Here is a 22224-nt window from a genome sequence, read left to right as displayed (position 1 = left end):
AACAAAAGAATGCAAAATACACTAAAGGATATTTTTTTTCTCTCTCTTTCTAAAAATGTCAGACATGAATCCCGAATGATTAACTGTTAGAGATGAGAGTGCACTTATTTCCAGGGATTTCAGAACACCTCCGGAATCACGCACACTTTACGTCTTGGTAACGAATCCCCTGGAATTTAGTGAATGCCGTTAGAGACGCTACGAGTTCTCCACTCCGCCCAGTCAGTATGTCTTATTACAGTGAATAGTCTTAATAGTTCGTTACTGAGAAATAGAAACTATCAGGATATGTCTGAATTATCAGTCATTACATAAGATTGTAGTTAACTTTGAGAAGTTAACTAGGATTGTTAGGGATAATTACTGTCAAGAAAAGGAAAAAAAAAATGATGTGGATCGCATGGGGAAAAACGTTGAACGTCTGATCTAGGAACAAGCAAAAACCTGCACCGCCCACCGTCTAACTTTTTATATATATGTATACAAAAATAAACCTAAGATTTTAGGGATTTCAAACTCCTGATGGGGGGAAAAAGCTCTTCATTACAATCCCTTTTGATTTTCATGTTTGTGTTTTAAAAGCGCTATTCGGACGGGACTAGTTTTATTTGGGGACGTGAGGGTAAAGTAATTATTACCAGAGCTTCTCGGTGATTTTAGTCCCGTCCGAATGTGCCATCTCGGTAATCATTACGGACAATGTCAGTAAAGATTACGGTGACTTTTACCTTCTGTAAAAAGGTCCGGAAAAATTGCCTCAGGTAATACTAATCCTGTCCGAAAAGACCCGCTGTAAATATGTACAGTAAAATTCCGTCATTTCCTGTTTTTGGCGCATTTTTCAAGCATGGGGGCACCATGTTGTCTGTTTGCGCACGTGATAACAGGAAGCAACATCATACGCACATGACGACAAGGTTGTTACTGTGGTGCGTAAAGCGAGTTACCCCTCCCACTTCTGCTAGTTTTACTGAGATGTCTTATCCCGTGTGAATTCGCCAATTAATGTTACAGATGTCCTGAGGTAAAATTGCATTACTACACGTCCTCACGTAGAACTAATCCCATCCGAATAGTGCTAAAGAATACTGTGAAAATGGTGACACCATATGCACTCTTGTGTTCAACACACTAGTGAAATAATTCTGTGATGTGTTCAGATGACCGCGAGATCAGTTTGTTGCACGTTTATACAAAATCAGTGTTTGTGTTTGTGCTGGTCAGCCTGAGGGAGTGATGCAAGCGGCCACGTCATCGGTGATCTGTTGCTCAGAACTGCCCACCGATCACTGAACCTCCTGAGGATCATTTTATCTTTTGTGTTCAGCAGAGGAGGGAGCGATGTCTGTCTGTCTGCTCATGCATGAGCTGTTCTGCTACTGGTATATATCTGATTATCACTGTAATGGTGTGTGTGTACAGTAAGATGAGTTGCTGTCATAACACGTGATAGAAAGCCCTTATCTGTCTCCCTCTCTTTTCCTCATGTGCTCGTGTGCTCTCTCTCTCTTCTTTCTCTCTTTCTTTCTTTTTTTCTCTCTTTTTTCTGTCTTCTCTCTCTCTCTCTCTCTCTCTCTCTCTCTCTCTCTCTCTTTGTGTGTTATTTTACTGCGTTATGCCTGACAGTATGTTTTTTTTACCCTCCTCAGCCTGACAAATTGCATCATCTCCCACATCCTGAATAATAAGACAAGTCCATTTAAAATGATTAATTCCGATTAACGTTACGGGTCGGATTAGATCGACGGACCCTTTTACAGAAATCGACAGTGTTGTTTATTCCCGAACACGACAACATTGTTTTTCATCTCCACTTACAGATTCAGTTTATCTTTCCCTTTCTCTCCACGTCCTCTGCTGTTGTGCCCAAATGTTGTGCTATGCACTTTGTGCTCTAGTGTATAAATGAAGGGTTGCGTCATCCTGCTGCTCGAAGCGCACTTCTTATTCTGATTGTCTGAGCACGCAGGTAATTGTGTATTAAGTTTTAGCTGTATCTACAAAAAAAAAAGTCCAGCATTCTGTATAATACGTACTTGGATTTGTAATTTTTGTGTGTAAACATGCTGAGATTGCGTTTGCATCCCCTCTGCTATTTTGCCTCCAGTTATCCTGATATTGACAAAGCAACGATCTGTTGCTAATTCAATTAGCACCGTTACCCTGCAGTAAAAGACCCCATCAAATCCAAGCACTAATAAACACTTCTTATGAGCCTGACACAGAAATGACTAGTGTTAGTCAGTTGGGGGAAAGAAAAAACACCTCAAAGTCTTCCAGTTAAAATAAAGTTAGTAAAAGGACCACTGATTTGTACGTAGCTAACGTTATGACATGGTCGGCACAACCGAAAAGCCTTCAGAGAGCTCGGGTTCAAAACACAAGCTCAAGACCTAAATTCTGTGCTCTCTAAGTGGATGTGATGTCAGGATGACATCTATGTCCTGCTCATCAGTCACAGCTCCACCTGTCAATCACGGGGCTCCTGCGTGCAGACGTCGCTTTCGTCAGTGCGTTATGCTGCACCCCGACACAGCATGAGCAGCAAGGAAAGGAAGGAAGGTTTGAAAGAAAGAGGAGATCTGACTGACTGGTGGGTGGGAATTGGCAAGGAAGCTAAGAAAATAAATCTGCGCAAGAAAAATGCAGTTTATTTTTATTTTCTGTCGCAGAGTGAAACGTCATTTTGGTAAACGGTTTTGGAAACGTACACAGATGAGTAAAAGAAGCAGGCTTCAGTGTAAGAAAAACAATACAGACAGAACTGTGATTGTAAATCAGTTCTGATGGTTTTATGTTGCTCAGAAAATAGACTTCAGCGTATATTTGTAAGGACACGAGAATCGCTGAGGAGTGTGGGTGAGAATCGCTGAAGAGCGTGATGCTAATTTTAGAGCTGTGTGAGAGAACTAGGGTCCTGGAGGATTTAAGGGGAAGTGAACTGCAGCATCTTCGGGTGGGTTTAAACGCAGGCGTTATTTGTGGAGGGAAATGCAGCTGTAAAGGATGAATGGAGAGAAAGTCAGAGTCTCACCCAGAGAGAGGAAGACATACTGCAGCAGTGTGAGTCATTCAGACGAGCCGCCCTCAGTGAGAAATCCCCCAGCCCTCCTGTGGTTAGGAATTTTTCAGTGCGCACTGTTCATTTCCAGTAGTGACCCTTTGTTGTTGTTTTCGCCCGTCGATGCTGCAACAGAGTTGTAGTGATGTGCGGTTTTAGCTAATCTGTCGTTCAAAGCCACATGCAACACACTAATAACATGACTGTTTGTTTTGATACTGAGGTTTTTATTTTTTAATTATACATAAATTCCACTTGTAAATGCAAATACAATATTGTAAGTCATTATCCATCTATTTTTTCTTTTCTATCTATTTTAAAGCTCATCTTATGTCCAACGTTTTAGTGTCAGTATTGTTAAAGAAAGTGTTGTCTGATCTCCGGTCAAGAAATCGAATTTTTTGCAAGATTTTCGACCAGTAATCATGCATGCTGTATGTCACGACTATCTTGAAAGAGAAGAACTCGTAGACTCATAACTCCCTGTACGGAGCACTCATACGCTTGTATCGCATCGTATCGTTATATACGTAGTTCAGTTGATCATGTTTAAACACTTTATATTCTGTAAAAAAAAACTGTACACTGTTTGGTCTTAAAGGTGGGGTCTCACCTATCGAGAAGGAAAAAAGTGCCTCGGCGCCTTAAGTAAAGTTGAGTTTCCCAAGTCAATAACTCCTGAGCTAAACGCTGTTACTACACAAAACGCGGTTGTGGCTATATGGATGTGTCCAACTTCCTGCTCCTTCAGTTCTTTCCAGCGCTGGAAAGCTAATCCTATATCAACACGTCCTACTTCTTGCCTTATCGTAAGCCTTTCTTCACTTTCTTTCTTTGTTTTTATCCTCCATGTCAATGTTAAAACCGCTTTCTGCTAATGTCACACATGCGTACTGAACACTCTCTCCACCCATATTGACAAGACACGCCCCTTACTGCTCATTGGCTACATGTTTGTTTTGTTTTTGTTCTGTTTGTCGGCCCGACTCAGTTTTCTGAAGCGTTTCTCAAACAACGGAGACCTCATATTTAATGGGAAATGGTACCAAATATGCAAGAGCTTCCTGGTGAGTTCTTCAGGCAGTTCAACTCGGTGTTCTCCTTTTGCTAAACACGCTTCTCTTTCTAGGACGTACTCTGTTGGAGAGGTTATTCCAGCAGCAGGAGAAGTCTGAGTGTGAAGAAGAGGCAGAGAAGCTGTGTTCTCGAATCCTGGCCATGGGGCTCCTCCTGCCCTTCGGCGACTGTTTCGGAGAGCAGTACGAAGGCAGTACCGCCCAAGACACCCCACAGTTCAGCGTGAGTCCCTAATCCTTTCATCACACCTTATATAGTGCGCAGTAGTAGAGCTTTCTGAACATTCGCTTTAGGGAATTTGATTTGTTTTTCCCTAGTGGTGTCAGAAATTTTTTTTTTTTTAGTTGCAGTGATACCTTTTGTCTTGTGTAGGAGGCCTGGTTCAAAGGTGGGGTTCGGATGTGATCCGACGATTTAATTTAATAAAATATTTTTAGCACTGATAGAAAGCACCGACCGACACTGCAATCTCACAGCTCTCTCTCATGTACGTTTATCCAAATCATATAATACGCTAAATATGAATTGGATAAAGGTTGTACATGAGGGAGAGCTGTGAGATTGCAGTGTCGGTCGGTGCTGCAGTGACTTCACTTGCTCTAGGTTTATTTATTCAGTACTTTCTTTTCTTATTCACATACTTTAGTACAAAACTCGGGTTTAGTACTTTAGTACTCGGGTTTTAAGCCAGACCGCAGGCTGTGATGATCACCTCTCCATCTCTTGCCTCATCTCTCCATCCTCTCTTTATCCCATCATCCTTTTTTTTTCAGCCCTCTTTGCTTGTCCCCCCCTAGTAATTCGATCTTACTGCAGGAGTCTCTCTCTCTCTCTCTCTGGCAATTTCTGTTTCCTGAAGCATGTGGCTTATACGCCTCTGCTCTTGTCTAGCAGAGTGCCAGACGAATCCATGATTGAGACGATTGCTCCAAAAAACGAAGCATGGCTCACAAATCTCAATTCTGCTCGGATTTTAGGATGCTTCGAATGCTGCCCTATGTGGGTGGATGCAAAAAGCAGGACGGGTTAGAAAGCAGGAAATGTTATTAATGTGGAATTGTAAATTAGGGTGGAACAAGTGACATCTGCTCTTGTGGTTTGGCATGGCTCTGCCGTGAGCCAGCCGTGTGTGTGGTGTGGTGTGTTTATTTAAAAAAAAAAAAACTAAACCCAAAAAAAGTGATTCTGTATTGACTGTTTTGCTCTTGATGAAAGAGAATGGAAAAAGCAAACACACATCAGTCGTTGTTGTTCGTGCCTGGCTGACTGCATGTGCACTGCTATGGCAGCACACCTTGTCTGCCATCTACCGTGGATAGGACGTAACTGCGCCTGGACGCACATCCTCTGCATTGCCGCTCCACAACCTGCCTTTAGCGTGGAGTAGCAGAGTTTCCGAGAACATGGACAGTGCCACGGAAAGCTGTGTAACGGACCTCATTCAGGAGACGCTTTGCGAGGCGTTGGATTTTGTGCGCGAGTCGCTGCTGGTTGCTATTTCGGGATGTGAGGAGGAGAAAGAGCAGCGTCTCAATGTGGCCTGGCTCAAACTCAAATGCACCATCTGCAGGACACGCAGTCGCTTCCAACATCTGCAGGTTGGCAATGGAAAGGGAAACGCAGCTGTCTTACAACGTTGTTTTACTGCTATTAGCGATAGGACGTAGAACACAGTGTGTGTTTCAGGCTTCTGATCGTGTGCGTCTGTATCGTCTTTGTTCACACGGAGTCCTTATGAATGAGTAAACAACTTGATGATAAGGTTTTTTCAGGGTGTCTGTGTTGGAATTTGTGTGGTTTGAGGTCAGAAAAGTTTAGGACAAGTGAAAGCAAGTTGTCGTTTGAGATGTTACAGCTTTATGTATGCTTTTTTTTTTTTTTTTTTTTTAAGATTATATAAATGGACTTAAATAACTGCACTGTGTCATAAATGCTATAGCATGCTAGGAAATCTAACGCATTACAAAATTATTGTCCAGCAAACTACTACTTTTACCCTTTGAGGTGAAATTGTAAATAGTAGTTTATTTGGGACGTAGCATAACTGTATATGGACTTTACATGGAATTAACGAGACAAACATGATTCAGTGGTATTGACATTTATTATTAGAAAGCGAGTAATTGACATTTTTCATATTCTTTGGTTTACTTCACCACAGTCTATTTTTCTTTATCTTTAACGTGAAGGCATGTTTTAGTTTTACAGTAAGAAATAAACTTTTTTTTGTAATTACATTTTGCTGTTTTTTTTTTTTGGATCGGGCTGCTCGGATCATTGCGATTGTCATAAAGTAAACACGCACGTTCACAGTGACACAGATAAGAAGCAGTCATTAGTTGCAGGTATGATTTATAAAGAAATGAATGAGTTTGTAAAAATCTTTCGCCGGCTTCACGGTACCAGTGCCCTGATACTACGGGTTGAGCCGTCATCACGTGGTTCTATGTAATTATTCAAGGCAGAGCGTAAACTTCATTTCGTTTTTTATTCTTTCTTTAAGCCTCCAACTCCTCAGGTTACTTTTATTGGGTAATAAAATGCATGTCGCTGTATAAGGAAATTAAAGACTGCACAGCTGAGCTTCAGCACAAAAAGAAATTGTTTAAAATAAAGAATTTTTAGAAATGAAATGCTGACCTGATGCTGAATGAAGAATAAAGCATGATTTCCTTTGGTCTGGATCCATGCGTCACTTTAGCGTGACGTGTCATTTAAGAATACGAGAGAGACGTGGAATCTGTACGTGCTGCACTGTTCTGTAATTTTTATTTATTTTTATTATACATTTCCAGAATAAAGAACATAAAGGGATAACGGAAAGGTCTAAGTACTTAAAATCGACAGCGGTGTCATGCAACACTAATTCATGAAGGTGTGGCAAACATCTGGTTACATGGTGGTTACATCATGATGTCCTAGCAGCATGTATCATGTTACTTTCATCCAGATTTTCCTTTTTTTTTCTCTGTGTAAATTAGGAAGAACATGCTGGTGACTGGAGACTGTTCCATCTAGAGTTCAGTCCTCTGTGCAACTGTAAATAAAATCTAAGAGCCTGAACACTTGTGTGTGTGTGTGTGTGTGTGTGTATATATGTTTGTGTGTGTATGTTTATATAAATAATATATATATATTTTAGCTCTTTACAGTATAAAATCTTTATAGTGTATATAATGATCTCTCTTTCTATTTCTGTCCCTAGCAAAATCAGCTGTATACCTGGGCTCCAGTGAGTCAGCCCCCTCTGTCACTGGAGCACTTTGAGGGGCATTTACCAGGTCACATCAAGTCCCTGTGGCCTCCACCTCGTCCCGAAACTGATGTAAAACCCGGTCTCAAGTACACTGAGGCAGGTATGTATGTATACACACACACACAGTCTATTGAGAATTCTACTCCATTCCCTACGGCCCTATTCTCGACCTGCTCACGTACATAATTTGTGAGTTAACTTATTGCAGTGCATTGTGGGATTTCGACAGTGTACAGGAAATGTATACTGGACATGATGAAGAAAAAACTGAGTGGTCTGTCAATCATTCCCTGTACACCACTGTACACTATGTACCACTCTAAAGGTTGTTCTGCCTCATCTCTCCACCTCACCTCTTTTTTTTTTCTTTTTCTTCTCTCTCTTTGCTCGTGTCCTAGTAATTTGTTCTCACTCTCACAGGTTCCATGACTATAATCTCCTCTTTCTCATCATCTTACAGCAGTATTTTCTCTGATGCTGTTACTTTGGTCTGTTCTAACGTTCTCTGCTTTCTTGTCTGACTTCAAAACTTATCCATCCTCTCTCTGTGTGTGTCTGTCTCTCTATATACATCTTTCTCTGTGACTGTCTCTTTGCTTCTGTTTTTTTGTCTCTGTTTTTGGAATCTTGTCACTTTGTCTTCCTGTATGTCTTGCTCTGTCTCTGTGTCTCTATTTGTCTATCTCCCTCTTTTCTAAGTCTCTGTCTGTCTGTGTCATGTTCTTTTTCTGTCTCTCTCAGTCTTAGGTTAAAGGATTTTTGTTAGTGCTCAGCTATTTATGCAGGCTGTGTGTTTGGGGTGGGGGGCATGAAAGCGAGCGAGAATGGAAATAGTGGTGGTAAAATATGCAGATTCACAGTTCTGTGTAAAGCAGGTGGAGCTGAAGCACCGAGATCTGGCTGTACATGACCTGGTACTGCCCTGTGGGTGTTTATTGTTTTTAGGGTAGGTCTGAAATGTCTAAACTGAATATTTCTCCTTTATTTTGCATTTAAACCAATAGAGGATGATGAGGGTAAGTAGCGTTTTATTTATATATTAAAAAACCCCAAGCATTTCACTTTCATGTTCTTGTTTCTGTCGAGTTTTGCCGGTCAAGAGTAGAAACCGTGACATGCTGACGCTTCATTCTCCAGTTTTTCTTCTGGCTTTCTGGGATTTGTTTACATCAGAGATCGCCTCGAAACCGAGTCAGAAACGTTGACTCGGTCCGACACTGCCCCCTCTGTGTCTCTCATTTATTTCTTTTATAAGTGTTCAGGACATAAGAGGGCTGCTTTATGGACATGTAAATAACAAACCTAACATTATGCGACAGCATTTGTCCTCTCTGGCTTTCTTAAATAACCCTACTAACAAAACTCCACTCCATTTGTCAAGCTCTTGGTCTCTGTGTGTCATCAGACTTTAACGTGTAACCAGTAAAAGCTCCACAAATCAATTCCTGGCTAGTTTTTATCATTAACCCAAATTATTGTATTGACTTTTTATATCTTGCTTTAAACTTCTTTTAAGCAAATAGTCTCCATACAGTCACCTGACACACAGAGGATCCTGACCGTTTGTGTGTCCTCGGCGTTCTTCGCATCTTTACGGTGTTTCCTCTGCTGCCTATTCACACGGCTTATAGTTTACATAACGCACTGAACCTGCTGTGTGTGTTACAGAACACCAAGCTGTTGTATTGGGGCTGAAGAAACAAAAGCAGGAGGAAATCCAGGAGATTAAGGTACACCACATTTTTATTTATTCTTCAGTGTTAACATTACTATCCTGCTGATGGTTGGTTTTCCTGTAACACTGTTAAGTGTTTTCTTTCTTACATTGAATAACGTGCATAAAACTGAGTTTGTGCCAATAAGATTGTTGTATAGATTTTACAGCCAACCTAAGGGAAGTCGTGGCCTAATGGTTAGAGTTTGACTCCTAACTCTAAGGTTGTAGGTTTGAGTCTCGGGCCGGCAATACCACGACTGAGGTGCCCTTGAGCAAGGCACCGAACCCCCCCAACTGCTCCCCGGGCGCCGCAGCATAAATGGCTGCCCACTGCTCCGGGTGTGTTGTGTTCACTGCCATGTGTGTGCACTTTGGATGGGTTAAACGCAGAGAACAAATTCTGAGTACAGTATGGGTCACCGTACTTAGCCGTATTATTACGGCTTATCCTTTTATACTAAATACAGAATGGCACATTGTACATTTGAATTTAGTTCCTCTTTTCGTTTTACTTCATCACTCACTCGACTTTATTTGACCAGACAAAAAAAAAAGCCGTTAAAACATTTAAGCACAACGTTATGTACAAACGTTAAATATTAATCGAAGCTTAATGTCCACCAGGAGTCTCTCTGTAGTTTCTTACTATGGGAACGGAACGGGGGGCATAGAAGCCTTTATTATCGCCACATATACGTTATGGCACAGTGGAATTCTTTTCACATATCCCAACTGAGGAGGTTGGGGTCAGAGTGCAGGGGCAGCTATGATACAGCGCCCCTGGGGCAGGGAGGGTTGAGGGCCTTGCTCAAGGGCCCAACAGTGGTAGCTTGACAGTGCAGGAACTTGAACCCCAATTCTCCAATCAACAACCCAGAGCCTTAACCACTTGAGCCAACACTGCCTGATGTATTATACTATATCGACACCTTCTAAACAGTTATCTATTCAGTGGCATAATATAGCAGTAAATCTTGGCATTCTGTGTTTTAAATTGCACAGTTTTTAACTCATTTCGATCTGAAGGCCTTCTTTCACTTCACCAGTATAGCACACTGCAGTACATATAAATATTAGTGTTGAGCCAGTAGAGGGCAGCATCAGCGCAGGGTTTGAGTTCTTCGGTAGACTGGAATTGGCAGTTTGGATTCAATTCAGAGCATGAAATCAGATTGACTTGACTTGCTGACTACATCTGTTTCAATTTGCTACTTCTTCAAATGATCTGTAGAGTTTATTGGCATCTTTCCACACCGCCACAATTTCCCCATAGCTCTGATACCGATCCCTGTATTTGAAAACGATTTCAAATGGGTGTCGAACTCTCTACCTGCTGGAAAATATGGCATGTCAAACAAAAGAAATCAAGTTGATTACGACTGTATAACGACTATAAACGAAAATCTTTACTTAGACCTTCGTTCGGTTAAAAACTCCATGCACTGGTTTAAGACAAGTTTAGGCTAAGAAAAGTAGCTAACACACCGTAGACTACTGTATGTAGCTAGTTAAGTGATTAATACAAACTAAAGTAAGGAGTCAAGTCAAGAAGCTTTTATTGTCATTTTAACCATATATAGCTGTTGCAGTACACAGTGAAATGAGACATTTCTCCAGGATTGTGGTGCTACATAAAATAAAGACAGGGCTAAGGACTTAGTAAGTAGTCTTAGCCACATAAAGAGTGTGTGCAACCTGGTGTACACACTGCAGGACAAGACAGAACAAAAGACAGTGCAGACAAAAAGTTACAAGACAATATATAAAATACACACGACAATAAACAAACAGTGCCGACCAGTGTAGATACTGTATGTTCAGACAATATTGCATGCAGTAATACTAGAATGAACACAGACTCTTAGCAGCAGGGCCCTGAGATAATGTATAAGATTTGTGCAAAAACAGCACAATTAAAGCTAATATTAGCTCATTAGAATTGTACCACCACCGGTTCATTTAAGAAAACGATCTATGAAGAGCATCGTTTTGTTTAACACAAACACAGTATCCTGAAGTTAGGAGGGAAAAAAAGTCAGCATAGAAAAAAGCTTCAGTCTTAATTGAGATGAGGTCGGGTGTTAATCGTGATGGTCAAAGGCATTCAGAGAGATTTAAGTATAATCCAGAACCACGTAACAGCTCGGTATAAGAGAAATGTGTGTTTGCTTAAGAAACCTCCAGTTCTGTGTTTTATCGCTTTTCTCTCTGCATCTCATTTGGCTTCATGAAGTCACTCCATAGCACAAGCTGCCAAATATAGCTACTAAATATAAACGTAAGGGCTGGAAGCCATCAGCTATTACACAAGAAGGCCGCCACATAGATATTATACCGTCCTGATCCCTCTCAAGCGCTGTTTAGCTCATAATTATATATATATATATATATATATAATTTTTGCTTAATATTAACGTTTAACGCATGCATTTCTCTCTCAAATAAAAGAGCATGTAAATTGCACCCTCCTCGGATGTCCTGTGATATTGTGTAGCATTCTGTTTCTTTGCTGAGTTCAGGAGATGATTAGCAGGCTGAGGCCCAGCTGGAAGTTTGGGGTATATAGTGCTTCAGGGCCTTTGGGTAGAAATGGGCTTAATGCTCTTCAAGGACACACCGGGCAACTCCTTTTGTTTTTATTTTTTTTTTCCCTCTGCCTTTCTCAGAGAGTGGCCCCAAATGAGCCTCAACAAAACATTTAGCCAACATGTTGACAGTACCGTATGCCAGTTCCTCACTAGATAACATTTTTTAGCGTAGTATTGACTGGGCATTGCTAGCGTGGTACTGATTTTTCAGTTTGAAATGTTTATCTGAAGTGGAAATTGAAGAATTACAGATTCCTTCCTCAAGTGTCTGTTTCTCATAATCTTTTTTTTCTTTTTCTTTTCTTTCTCCCAGCAAGAGCCAGGATGAGAAATTACTAGTGGATCTTGCTCTACAAGTGCTTGGTGCCAATTGTGTCAATGTGCTGTATAGCTGTCTTCAGCCCAGCAGGAAGCCATAGTTATAGTGCTACAGTTTCAGATTCTTCTCTCTTTTCAGGAAGAGTCCATGCTGAACACTGTGCGCCTGAAGCAGGAGCACGTGACCGTGATTCAGCAGCTGGAGCAGACGATCGAGGACCTGCGCAGCAAGATTGCCGAGTTGGAGAGGCAGCAACACCCCCTGCAGGACCATGATGTCAGTACACAGGAGCAGGAGTGTGGTGCAGACGAGAGTCTTTTTCCGGACGTGTGCCATGTGGACCTACAGACGGAGACCTGTGCTCTCCTCTCATTAGAGGCCAAATCAGTGCAGACTTCTCCTACATACGAGAGCTTTACTTTCAAAGTGCCTTCTTCAGAGCAGGGCGGCTCTGAGCATCCTCTGCCCACACTGAGTGAGCTGGCGTCGGGAGCAGTTACAGAATCTCAGCCAGCAGGGACTAGTTCTCCTAAAGCAGAACAATTTGTGTGTACGTGCCATCAGCAGCAATGGCCGCCACCTCCACCTCCACCCCCTTTGCCTGGTTTAGCTGTCCTGCCTCCACAATCAGAGCTCTCTGTTCCAAAATCCCTTTCTGCTATGACACTACCTCCAGCACCACCACCACCTCCACCTTTACCTGGCCAAACTTTATTATATCCACCACCACCACCTCCTCCTCCACTACCAGGATCAGTTTTTCCACCTCCTCCTCCTCCTCCTCCTCTGCCTGGGCAAGCTGCAGTGCTGCCACATCCTCCACCATTACCTGGATCAGGTGTCCCCCCGCCTCCTCCACCATTACCTGGATCAGGTGTCCCCCCGCCTCCTCCACCATTACCTGGAGCCGGTGCCCCGCCGCCTCCTCCACCTTTACCTGGTTCAGGTTCCCCGCCGCCGCCTCCACCTTTACCTGGATCAGGTGCCCCGCCGGCGCCTCCACCCCCTCCAGGAACTCCAGCTCCCCCTCTGCCCCCAGGTGCCTGTAACCTCCCTTTCCCCAGCAGTTTGGGATCTCTGCCTCCTCCACTTCCTTTTGGACTGTACGCTCTAGGTGCAGCCCAGGAGAAGTCTCCTCGAAAAGGACTGGTGGAGCCGCCACACCCGATGAAGCCCCTCTACTGGACTCGCATCCAGCTCCATGCCAGAAAGTAACCCTCAAACTACCTTCATGTCTTCCTAGCTCTTTTCTGTAATTTGTAGCAAGTACATATGTTACCAGCTGCTTCAACAGGAGATCTGTTTAACAAACAGTAAATAAATGATAAAATTATTCATGGAGCTGACCGCACAAGCTGACAAGTTCAGTAACATTTGTGTTGGATGCTTGTTCTTGGATGGCTTTGTAACTGCGAAGAAACTAAAGAATAAACTCGTAGCTCCTTACTGACTTTTAGCTTAACAATACAGTTTTATAATAATTTTAGCTTTATTGTGATCCTGTCTGCAGTAAGTCTGTGGTGTTTATCATGTCAGTTAGGGAGGTAACCTTCCAATATTTAACGGATGTTTTAATCTGAAACTCTGGATCCGGATCAGATCAGATCTTACTCGATTTCTCACCTTTTCCCAAACTTAATTTTAGCATTCGGTCGCTGTTTGTACTCAGAGCTTTTAGTACCAGTATCATAATTACACAAGATGCAGAAAAAGCGAGTGTGTTAGTTTTCCTGAACTGTTTTGTGTGCATGTCCTTACAGTTGTGGAAGTGCGTATCAGCTATTCTGCTCCTTGTTCTGTTAGAGAAGTGAACCCTCTGATTTGGGAGAAGATCGAAGAGCCCTCGGTGGATTTTGAGGAGTTTGTGGACCTTTTCTCCAAAACCGCAGTGAAGGAAAAGAAAAAGCCCCTGTCGGACACCATCACTAGGTCTAAGACCAAACAGGTGAGCCTGTAATTAACAAACTGCAAAGAATGACGTAAATCCTGTGTGATGTAAGAGTTTGCTGCTGTTCAGTGTATTATCAGAGTTGCTATAATGCTATAATTGCCATATGCTATAAGCAGGAATTGTTCAGATATACAGATGATGTACAGTATATGTACAGAAATGAATAACAGCCCAGACAACCTATTCTCAAACTCTCCTCAGCCTTCCAATGCTGAATGAACTACATTTTCTTTGATATTAACGTTTAGTGTTGGCCGAGAGTTCAGAATAGGGTTATTAACATTTTTGCACTTCTCGGGATTTTTAAGCTGTTTGCTGTCCTTGTAGAAATAAATCACCACTCCGGTGGCGTCCAACTCTACGGGCTCCTCGATGCTTTGTTTAAATAAACAAAGGATCTTTTGAACTAGCCTGATGGTATTTGTGTCCGCATCATTCAGTTCACCTGATAATATTTAACAAATGCAAAAAGGGATCGATTTGTGATAAAGCATCTGTTTGTTTGGCAGCGTTCAATTGTACATCCCGTCAACCCGACTGAGTTAGCGCGTACCGATAAAGTGTCCACATCACTCAGACATCTGTTTGTAGACACTATCCGTACGCATCAGTGCTAACCGTGAACTACTTTCCTCTATGGCCTTTTGCCTCGAGCCAGAATGAATATGTATAGATGTTACAATCAGGTTTGTTTGCAGATGCTGTCTGGAGAGCTTCACTCACCCGTTAGTGGGCACGGTGACCCATCTAACTCTCCCAATACGCATTCCCGGATCTTACCACACCTCAACAAGTGTCCCCTTGGGCTGTGGATAGACCTTGGGAGTAATAGCACACTGGTCACGGCAATGTGAAAACATGCATACGATTAGAAATGTTGTTGGTCTCTGAGGCTGAACTTTAATCGTGCTCTCTGGGTTTCCCATCATAACCAACCCCCCAAAAAACTGAAGCAAAACTGATTTCTGTAAAAGCATAAAAGCTTTGTTCCTTTCACACCCTATCCTCGATTCCTTAGTCGATCTCATTGCCTGAAACAGTGGCGTGCATGTAGATTTCAAGAAGCAGAGCATTTTCCCCAAACACAAGCCTGATGTTGGAATTTGAGTATGATGCATGCAACAAGTAAGCTCATGTCTGCTCGAGTTAATGGAGAAACAGGTCAGATGACACAGTTAACACTTGAATATTTACAAACTAATGATTGCTTCCATGGCCTGTGGGGGGCTCATCGTGGATCAGAGCACTGTCTGAGACACTGATGAGTACCGATGCACCCTGACTTTATCTAGATGGCTGGGTAATTTAATTCAAGTTTCAATTCAAGTTTATTTGTATAGCGCTTTTTACAATTGACATCGTCTCAAAGCAGCTTTACAGAACATAAACATGGAACAAAAGGTTAATATAAAGAATAATATAAGGATTAATAGAATACAAAATACAAGATTAATATTAGATAGATTTAGTTCACAATGTGTATGTATTTATCCCCAGTGAGCAAGTCTGAGGTGACTCAGGCAGCAGTGGTGAGGAAAAGCTCCTTTAGATGGTAAAGGAGGAAACCTTGAGAGGAACCAGACTCAAAGGGGAACCTCATCCTCATATGCGTGACACTGGAGGGTGTGATTATAAATATACAGTCAAACAAATGTTGTATTGATGCAAAAGACCACATGGAGATTACATCTCCTCTTTAGTATCGCAGAGTCTGACCGGAGCTGGTAGATCTCTAGAAGCCTGAGGATTCACAGAGTCGGCCTCATCACAGTGTCGGGCCTTTTCGATGATCTCATGTCTTCCCCACGCTGCAGTATTAGTCGAAGTTTCCTTCTAAATGGCATACCTTGTTTTGTAGAGTTCCACAGAGTAGGTGTGTCTACCCTTTGTTTTTGTCCAGGGGTCGGCAACCCGCAGCTCCGGGGCCACAAGTTGCTCTTTCATCCCTCTGCTGTGGCTCCCTGTAGATTTGGAAAATAAATATTTAATTTCAATTTATTTTAGTTAGTTAGTAATTCTAAATCCTAAGATCATGATGCTCTTGTAACATTAAAATAAACCGTGTTTAATTTGTTTGTCGCTCAAAATATGCGTCGTAACTGCCGACTTGTGAAATCCGACACACAAGCAGAAGCATTTTTTAGTTCGCTGCAGCCGGCAAGTTAAAATTTTGACGTCATGAATACGAAGAGGACTCGATTAGACATTGAACATTTTATTCGAAAGTAACCTTCAACCCAGCGTCTTTTTCGTTAAGGTTAGTTCAAACTGTTCAAAATATTTTTGTTTGCCTGCAGAAATAGAATTTCGTTTCCTCTGTAGTAGTTCATTGATTTCATAAATGCAACACACTACAGTTTTTTTTATACCTTCCATAAAGGTAAACAACGATATATGCAGCGTTATCTTCATCTTAGACGTCAAAAGGGTTTTGTGGCTCTGTGGGGTTTTTTCCTGTGGGGAAACGGGTCCAAATGGCTCACAGAGTGTTTAAGGTTGCCGACCCCTGGTGTAGTCGATCCAAACAACAAGCAAAATAAAATTATAAACTTCAAGTAAATTTCAATATACAACAGTTGGGTATGTACATATGTGCACACGTAAGTACTCACTATTGGCTTGAATACAACGAGACACTTGATTTTGCTTCCATGTTGTAGCAATGTGGCCGCGGTGCAGCACGGCTATTCGTCAGACCACAATGCATCAGTCTTGCAGCTTAGCCTGTTGTCAGGATGCCAATCTGGCAGACTCCTGGCTTAGCTTTTGTCGGAATGTGTCTGTGAGTTACAACCTTGTTGTCAGAGCCTTGGCGGTTACAGCACTCGGGCTTAGTATTTTTGGGCATCATGTTGGCACTATTAACAAATCCTCAGCAATGCAGAATAATATAATGCACATGTGTATTGCAATGATGAATACTATAATCAAGATATAAATGTCAGTTTTCGTAGCCCTGTCGTGAACCGAATCAATCATCCGTTATGAAAAAATGAGTTCAATTAGAAAGGTCACCTATCTCTCCAAGTATTGCTTTGAAGATCTGTGAATAAGGGGCAAACATTTCAGTTTAAGGCTCCAGATCTAGGATTTCAGTTAGCGCTGATTGATCTGTACAGTTTGCGGATCAGACTACTTGTTTTTGTCTGAGAGCTTCCGACCATCGAACCCTGCACAGATGTGGCCGCGGTGAGTCTGCGGTTTAATAAGGGAGAGGAGGGTGTTCCTCGGGAGCACAGTTATGAGCGGCGGCGTGTTTTTGTGTCGCGGCCTGAAATGGTGTGGCGTCTGTGGCTGCTTTGTTCAGGAAGGGTCTCGTTTCTGCAGTGTAACGGAGCGACTACTCCTGTTCCCAGAGTGGGAAAAGAAGGAACACTGCGAACTCCCACTCGTTCCTAATCAAAATCTGTTTGTGCTAGGAGACGGTATTTATTTATTTATTTATTTATTTTAACTTCATTAACTTTATCAGTATTTATAGCAACTTAGTGGGGAGCATCGATTGGGGATCCACTTTAATACAACATGCATGAAGTTTGAGTTTCAGTTGTGACAAACCAAGAAAAAGGTCTTTAAATTTGCCCCGAGGTTATCGTAAACTCCAGGTAAGTGGAATCCTTGGTAATCTTAGGGCTTCTAAACCCAGGTAAGAAAAAACGTGGGAAAACATTCTTCTACTCAGGATTAAAAGTGAGGTTTTGCATGACGACGACCCAAGCTTAAGTGCATTATGTAAAAGGCCTTCAGAAGACTTTCCTTTGCTGCTGTGATTCTCTTATCTCCAACCCTCTGGATTTCCAATGCCTCTGAATGTGAAAAAGGTGAAATGTGAAGTCATCGCCCGTGTCACACTGAAGCGAGTGACGGTCAATTAAGGTGCCGCTCCACCACAGCCACTGTCTGTCGGCTTCAGCTGAAGAGGACGTCGCCTCTGAGCTCCACATCTGGTACAGATGTATAACAGGGAAGAGAGATGGCTTCGACGGGCCACATCCTCCTTAGTGGAGCTTCCAGTCAGTTTTGCCTTCACTGGGATTAACCCTTATTTTTCTAAAGATAACTCCTTTGCCCATCATTGACTAACATGGCATACTTTTAAAATGTTAGTCCAGTTTCATTAAAATTGATCGATTAGTCGATTTGGTAGATTTTCAGACGTTGCCGTATTTAATCGATTAATGATTTGATCAAGGCCTGTGTGTTTCCTTTAGATGTTCTGTCGCGCTTGATCTTAGACAAGAAAAATATCGGCAGCTTGGAATAGAACGGCATCCGAGTCCCATGTTTTTAAGATGTTCTCAAATGGCACACTGATTGAAATAATTGGTTTCTCTTCCTCTAGAAATTGGTAGAAAGAGAAGTTTTCTTTTGTGTAATTGCAGGGGGGCATAGATTCAATGGCAGGCCTATGGCAATGTGGCCAAGATGCTTTCTCGTCCTTACACACATGCATCGCTGTCCAGGATTGTATATCACCCCTTCCCCCCCACCCCGAACATCTCGAACAGATTGCTCTTAGCCGGAATGAAAGGCCTTGAGAGGAACGGCATGATTCTGTTTCTTTCTCGTTGTTTAATGTTTGCGGTCGCATTTTGGCAGCAGAGAACACAGAGCAGCAGACACTCGTAATGAGCTCTAGAAAGAGGGGAAAAAACATTAGGAATCATTAAAGTGCGTGTATTTGCTATGAAGACGCCAGTCTTTTCCACACTAATAAAATATTTAACTACCGTTTTAAGAAATATCATTTAGTTACGGCTCTTGTATCGTTAATAATATTGTCATGCACATTTGTTTATTTATTTATTTGTAGGTTCACATTCAGTAGAGGTCTTCGGAGCAGGGTGCTTCCAGTTTCAGTCTTTGTGCCACTGGACATGTCAGACCGGTCTCAGAGCCGCTGTTGTACTCAAATTCATTCTCATAGTTCAGTGCCAGGAACACAAATGTCAAATGTCCCAGAGAATGTGTGTGAAAGTGTCACAATCACCAAGTCGTCTTTACTCACTTGTGGCAAATGACCTTGTTCCTTTAGCGTAATTGCAAACCGCCAGGGTCTTACGACACGCCAGTTAAAGCGAGTGAGCCTATCGTATGCTCTTGTCTTATTCCTTCGGTTTAGGTATTTCTAGGCTGCTGCTTTTAACCTCGAGCACTAGTGTCTCCAATGTCACAGAAAATCTGTACGTCGACTGAAGAATTGAGCTTTGTGCAGATCATTTGAACAGCCAAGCAGTGACCTTGACCTTGACCCAGACCCTACTTCCCTTTTTTTTTCCTAGTTTCTCTCTGCTGTGCATTCATTCTTCTCGCTCTCTCTCTCTCTCACACACACACACACTACCTCCCATTGCAATTATTTAATCAAGGAAACGGTTTCTTTGCCTCTGGCTAATGGTAAATGGACACTATTAATTTCTGATCTTGCTCTAAGATTTTCCACTTTTCTCCATCACTCAAAATTTTCCTCTAATCGGCTGAAATTGGTTTCTGTGGGAACAGAAGGAGGTTGAAGGGGAACAAACGGGAAACAGTTCAGCGAAAGGCGAATCCTGTATATTGATCGTCAAATCATGCAGCGTTTCCCCGTGTAGGCTTTTGTGGTCTTATTTATTTATTAAATTCAGTTTGTTTAAATGCATCGTATGTCCTTTTAACCTAATCTCTCGTATGCTTTCTATGGAAACAGTATTCCTATTAAGCACACAAACAAGCCTCAGATGTTACATGCAAAACTGTTCTTGTGGAATTTAGCCAAATTCAAAACAGTAGTATTATAATCGCCAGAGAAAGCCACAGCAAAAGAACAACAGTGCTCATAAGGGCAATAACCTTGTTTACCCTGTGCTATTAGAACAGTTATGGGCAGGCAATAAGAACGACCGACTCTTACTTCAGTTCAGAACTTGTCTAAGACATTTACAGTAGCAACAGACATTGTCACAAAACAGCTTAGTAGAAATTCAGGTCTCGAACCAGTGCAGGTGCCTCCAGATAATAACGTAATCATCGTATTTCATTCATCTGAGTCAAGTTAAGTTAAGCAATGCAAGATCGTGACGGTCTTAGCAATACAGGATCGAATTCTTACACAGAAAATGAAATTGCTGATAAGCAAGATCAGTCCCATGGATGTTCAGGATGCTCGTGTGTGTAAAACAGTACACGTCGATGTACGTGGGTGTGTTTGTATTGTGCAAATTGTGAGTACTGTGCATGTTTAATAAATGGCCATATATTTGGATTTACCGATTTGTTTTTTTGTATTAATGACATTCGTTAATCTACGTTAATGAATGCGACGTCCGCTTCTATTTAAATCCCGACGAAAGCCGGTCGTGGCTAACTCGCTCTGCTCAAGAAGATGAGTCTGAAAGGAGCGAAACGAGGCTTAGCATCTAGTTGCTGTGATTAGATGCCAATTAGATTAGTCTGATCGTCAAGTGGATTAACGGATCGATCCAAACGAGGGGATCGTGGACACTTTTAAATGTGAAGAAAACAATCTGTTAAATTAAATGCATGACGTATTAATATGCAGAGCATTCATTCAGTAGGTTGTTTAGGGTTATCAGAGTTATGTGGTTGGAATGCAGTATAAAGAACATGTTTATAATACAGTAGACCTTACTGAACCAATAAAATGTCATGGTTGATGCTACAGTAAATGCTTTATGATCTCATCAGACTATATTTATTTAGACTGCACAGTATTTTAATGTATTCCATGCTAATCTTTAAGCCACGTATGAAGTTCTTGAAATGGGGGGAAAAATGAATCCGTATGTTTATTTGCTAATTGTGTGTGTGTGTGTGTGTGTGTGTGTGTTGCTGTAGGTCGTGAAGCTGTTAAACAATAAGCGCTCTCAGGCTGTGGGGATTCTCATGTCCAGTCTCCACCTTGACATGAAGGACATCCAGCATTGTGAGTACTGCACATAAAACGCAGCAAAACAAACACGAATCATAAGCAAACACCAAGCATAAATACTTCAAACATTTCGAAGTGCATCCCAGGCACAGAGGGCAATAAACCTCTTCGCAGACAGACATAATATGATACACAAACAATAAATAACAGGTTAACATTAACATGTCATGTAATAAACGCTCCTGCAGACACCAAGGCATGGTGGGTACTAAAAGAGAACATAAACACGAGCAGGGTAAACAGTAAACAGATGATAAACACAGTTTGATTGGTTAACGTTAACGTCAGTGCGGCCGAGCGTACGCATCGCCAGCACCCTCGGTCGAACCGACTGCGGAGCTCTTATTAGGAACAGCCACGATCGATCATGTTTCTCACAAGGGAAATATGTGCCTGGTTAAAAATGTGTCTCTTCTGAATAGTGTTGTTTAAGGAAAAAAGCAAGGAGTTGACCGAGCAAACAGATCTAAATGACTGCCGTGAATTTCATCCTTTCGTGGTGGTTCATTCATATTAATTAGAAATAATACCTGAATTTGAATAAATGTAAACGCTTTTGCTGGAAGAGCAGCAAAGAGTTCTTCTGCTCTTCTTTTTTTTTGTGTGTTTGCTGTTATGTTTACTAAATATGGCCACGCTCCGTGCGTCGTCCGAGACGTCGTCCGGGCCGTGACGTGCGGGGAAGCTGTGACCGTGTCTGGTCCATTCTGGGTGGTAGCAAGCGAGTTTCCTCTGTGTTATCTGCTGATGCGCAGATACTGTAGCTGCGGGACTGTGGGCAGACTTTGGGTACTCTGAGGGTAAACAGGATTATAAGATCCATATTTCTGATGAAGTTTAGAAGAGAGTTCCTACCAGCAGCTCGGCAGTCTGTCTTTACTCAGGTTTGCTGGCTTGTTGGGGTTAGAAATGCTGCTTTGTGTGTGCACATGGGAATTTAACACACACACCTACACCGGGGCGATTTGATATGTTTATAGAGCTACTTAATTACTTTTTAAAAAAAAAATTATATATATTGCTTTCATTGTGAGAGATTTGTAGTGGAATAAATGGTCATGTTGCTGATCATGACATGCACAGCCTGCGCTTATTAGGGATCTGTAATGTAAATATTCTCACAGGGGAATGTATTATAGATATAAATTGCATGTGGTGTGGTATGTTGGGCATGTGGTAGACTAATGGTTAAGATGTTGGGCTACCAATCGGAAGGTTGTGAGTTCGATCCCAGGTCTACCAAGCCCACACTTTTAGGGCCCCTGAGCAAGGCCCTTAACCCTCAATTGCTCAGTTGGATTAAAGAGATGTGCTGTAAATGTTA

The 22224-nt window shown here is 42.0% G+C and overlaps 1 protein-coding gene across 2 annotated transcripts in view; it reads left to right on the top strand.

Annotated features, from left to right (window-relative positions):
* Nucleotides 1-22224, top strand: part of fmn2b (formin 2b) — a 69883-nt gene that overhangs the window by 4675 nt on the left and 42984 nt on the right. Inside the window, exons 3-9 of one of the 2 annotated variants that reach the window (XM_027132777.2) lie at nucleotides 4191-4360; nucleotides 7344-7494; nucleotides 8399-8410; nucleotides 9063-9124; nucleotides 12157-13229; nucleotides 13822-13963; nucleotides 20807-20894. In XM_027132777.2, the coding sequence (XP_026988578.2) occupies nucleotides 4191-4360; nucleotides 7344-7494; nucleotides 8399-8410; nucleotides 9063-9124; nucleotides 12157-13229; nucleotides 13822-13963; nucleotides 20807-20894 (1698 nt within the window). The remainder of the gene's footprint in view (nucleotides 1-4190; nucleotides 4361-7343; nucleotides 7495-8398; nucleotides 8411-9062; nucleotides 9125-12156; nucleotides 13230-13821; nucleotides 13964-20806; nucleotides 20895-22224) is intronic. The other variant, XM_047817558.1, reaches the window with a different exon arrangement.

Source organism: Tachysurus fulvidraco, chromosome 8 (genome assembly GCF_022655615.1).
Source record: "Tachysurus fulvidraco isolate hzauxx_2018 chromosome 8, HZAU_PFXX_2.0, whole genome shotgun sequence".
In the NCBI taxonomy this organism is placed as follows: Eukaryota; Metazoa; Chordata; class Actinopteri; order Siluriformes; family Bagridae; genus Tachysurus; species Tachysurus fulvidraco.
This window is presented reverse-complemented; position numbering and strand designations above follow the sequence as displayed.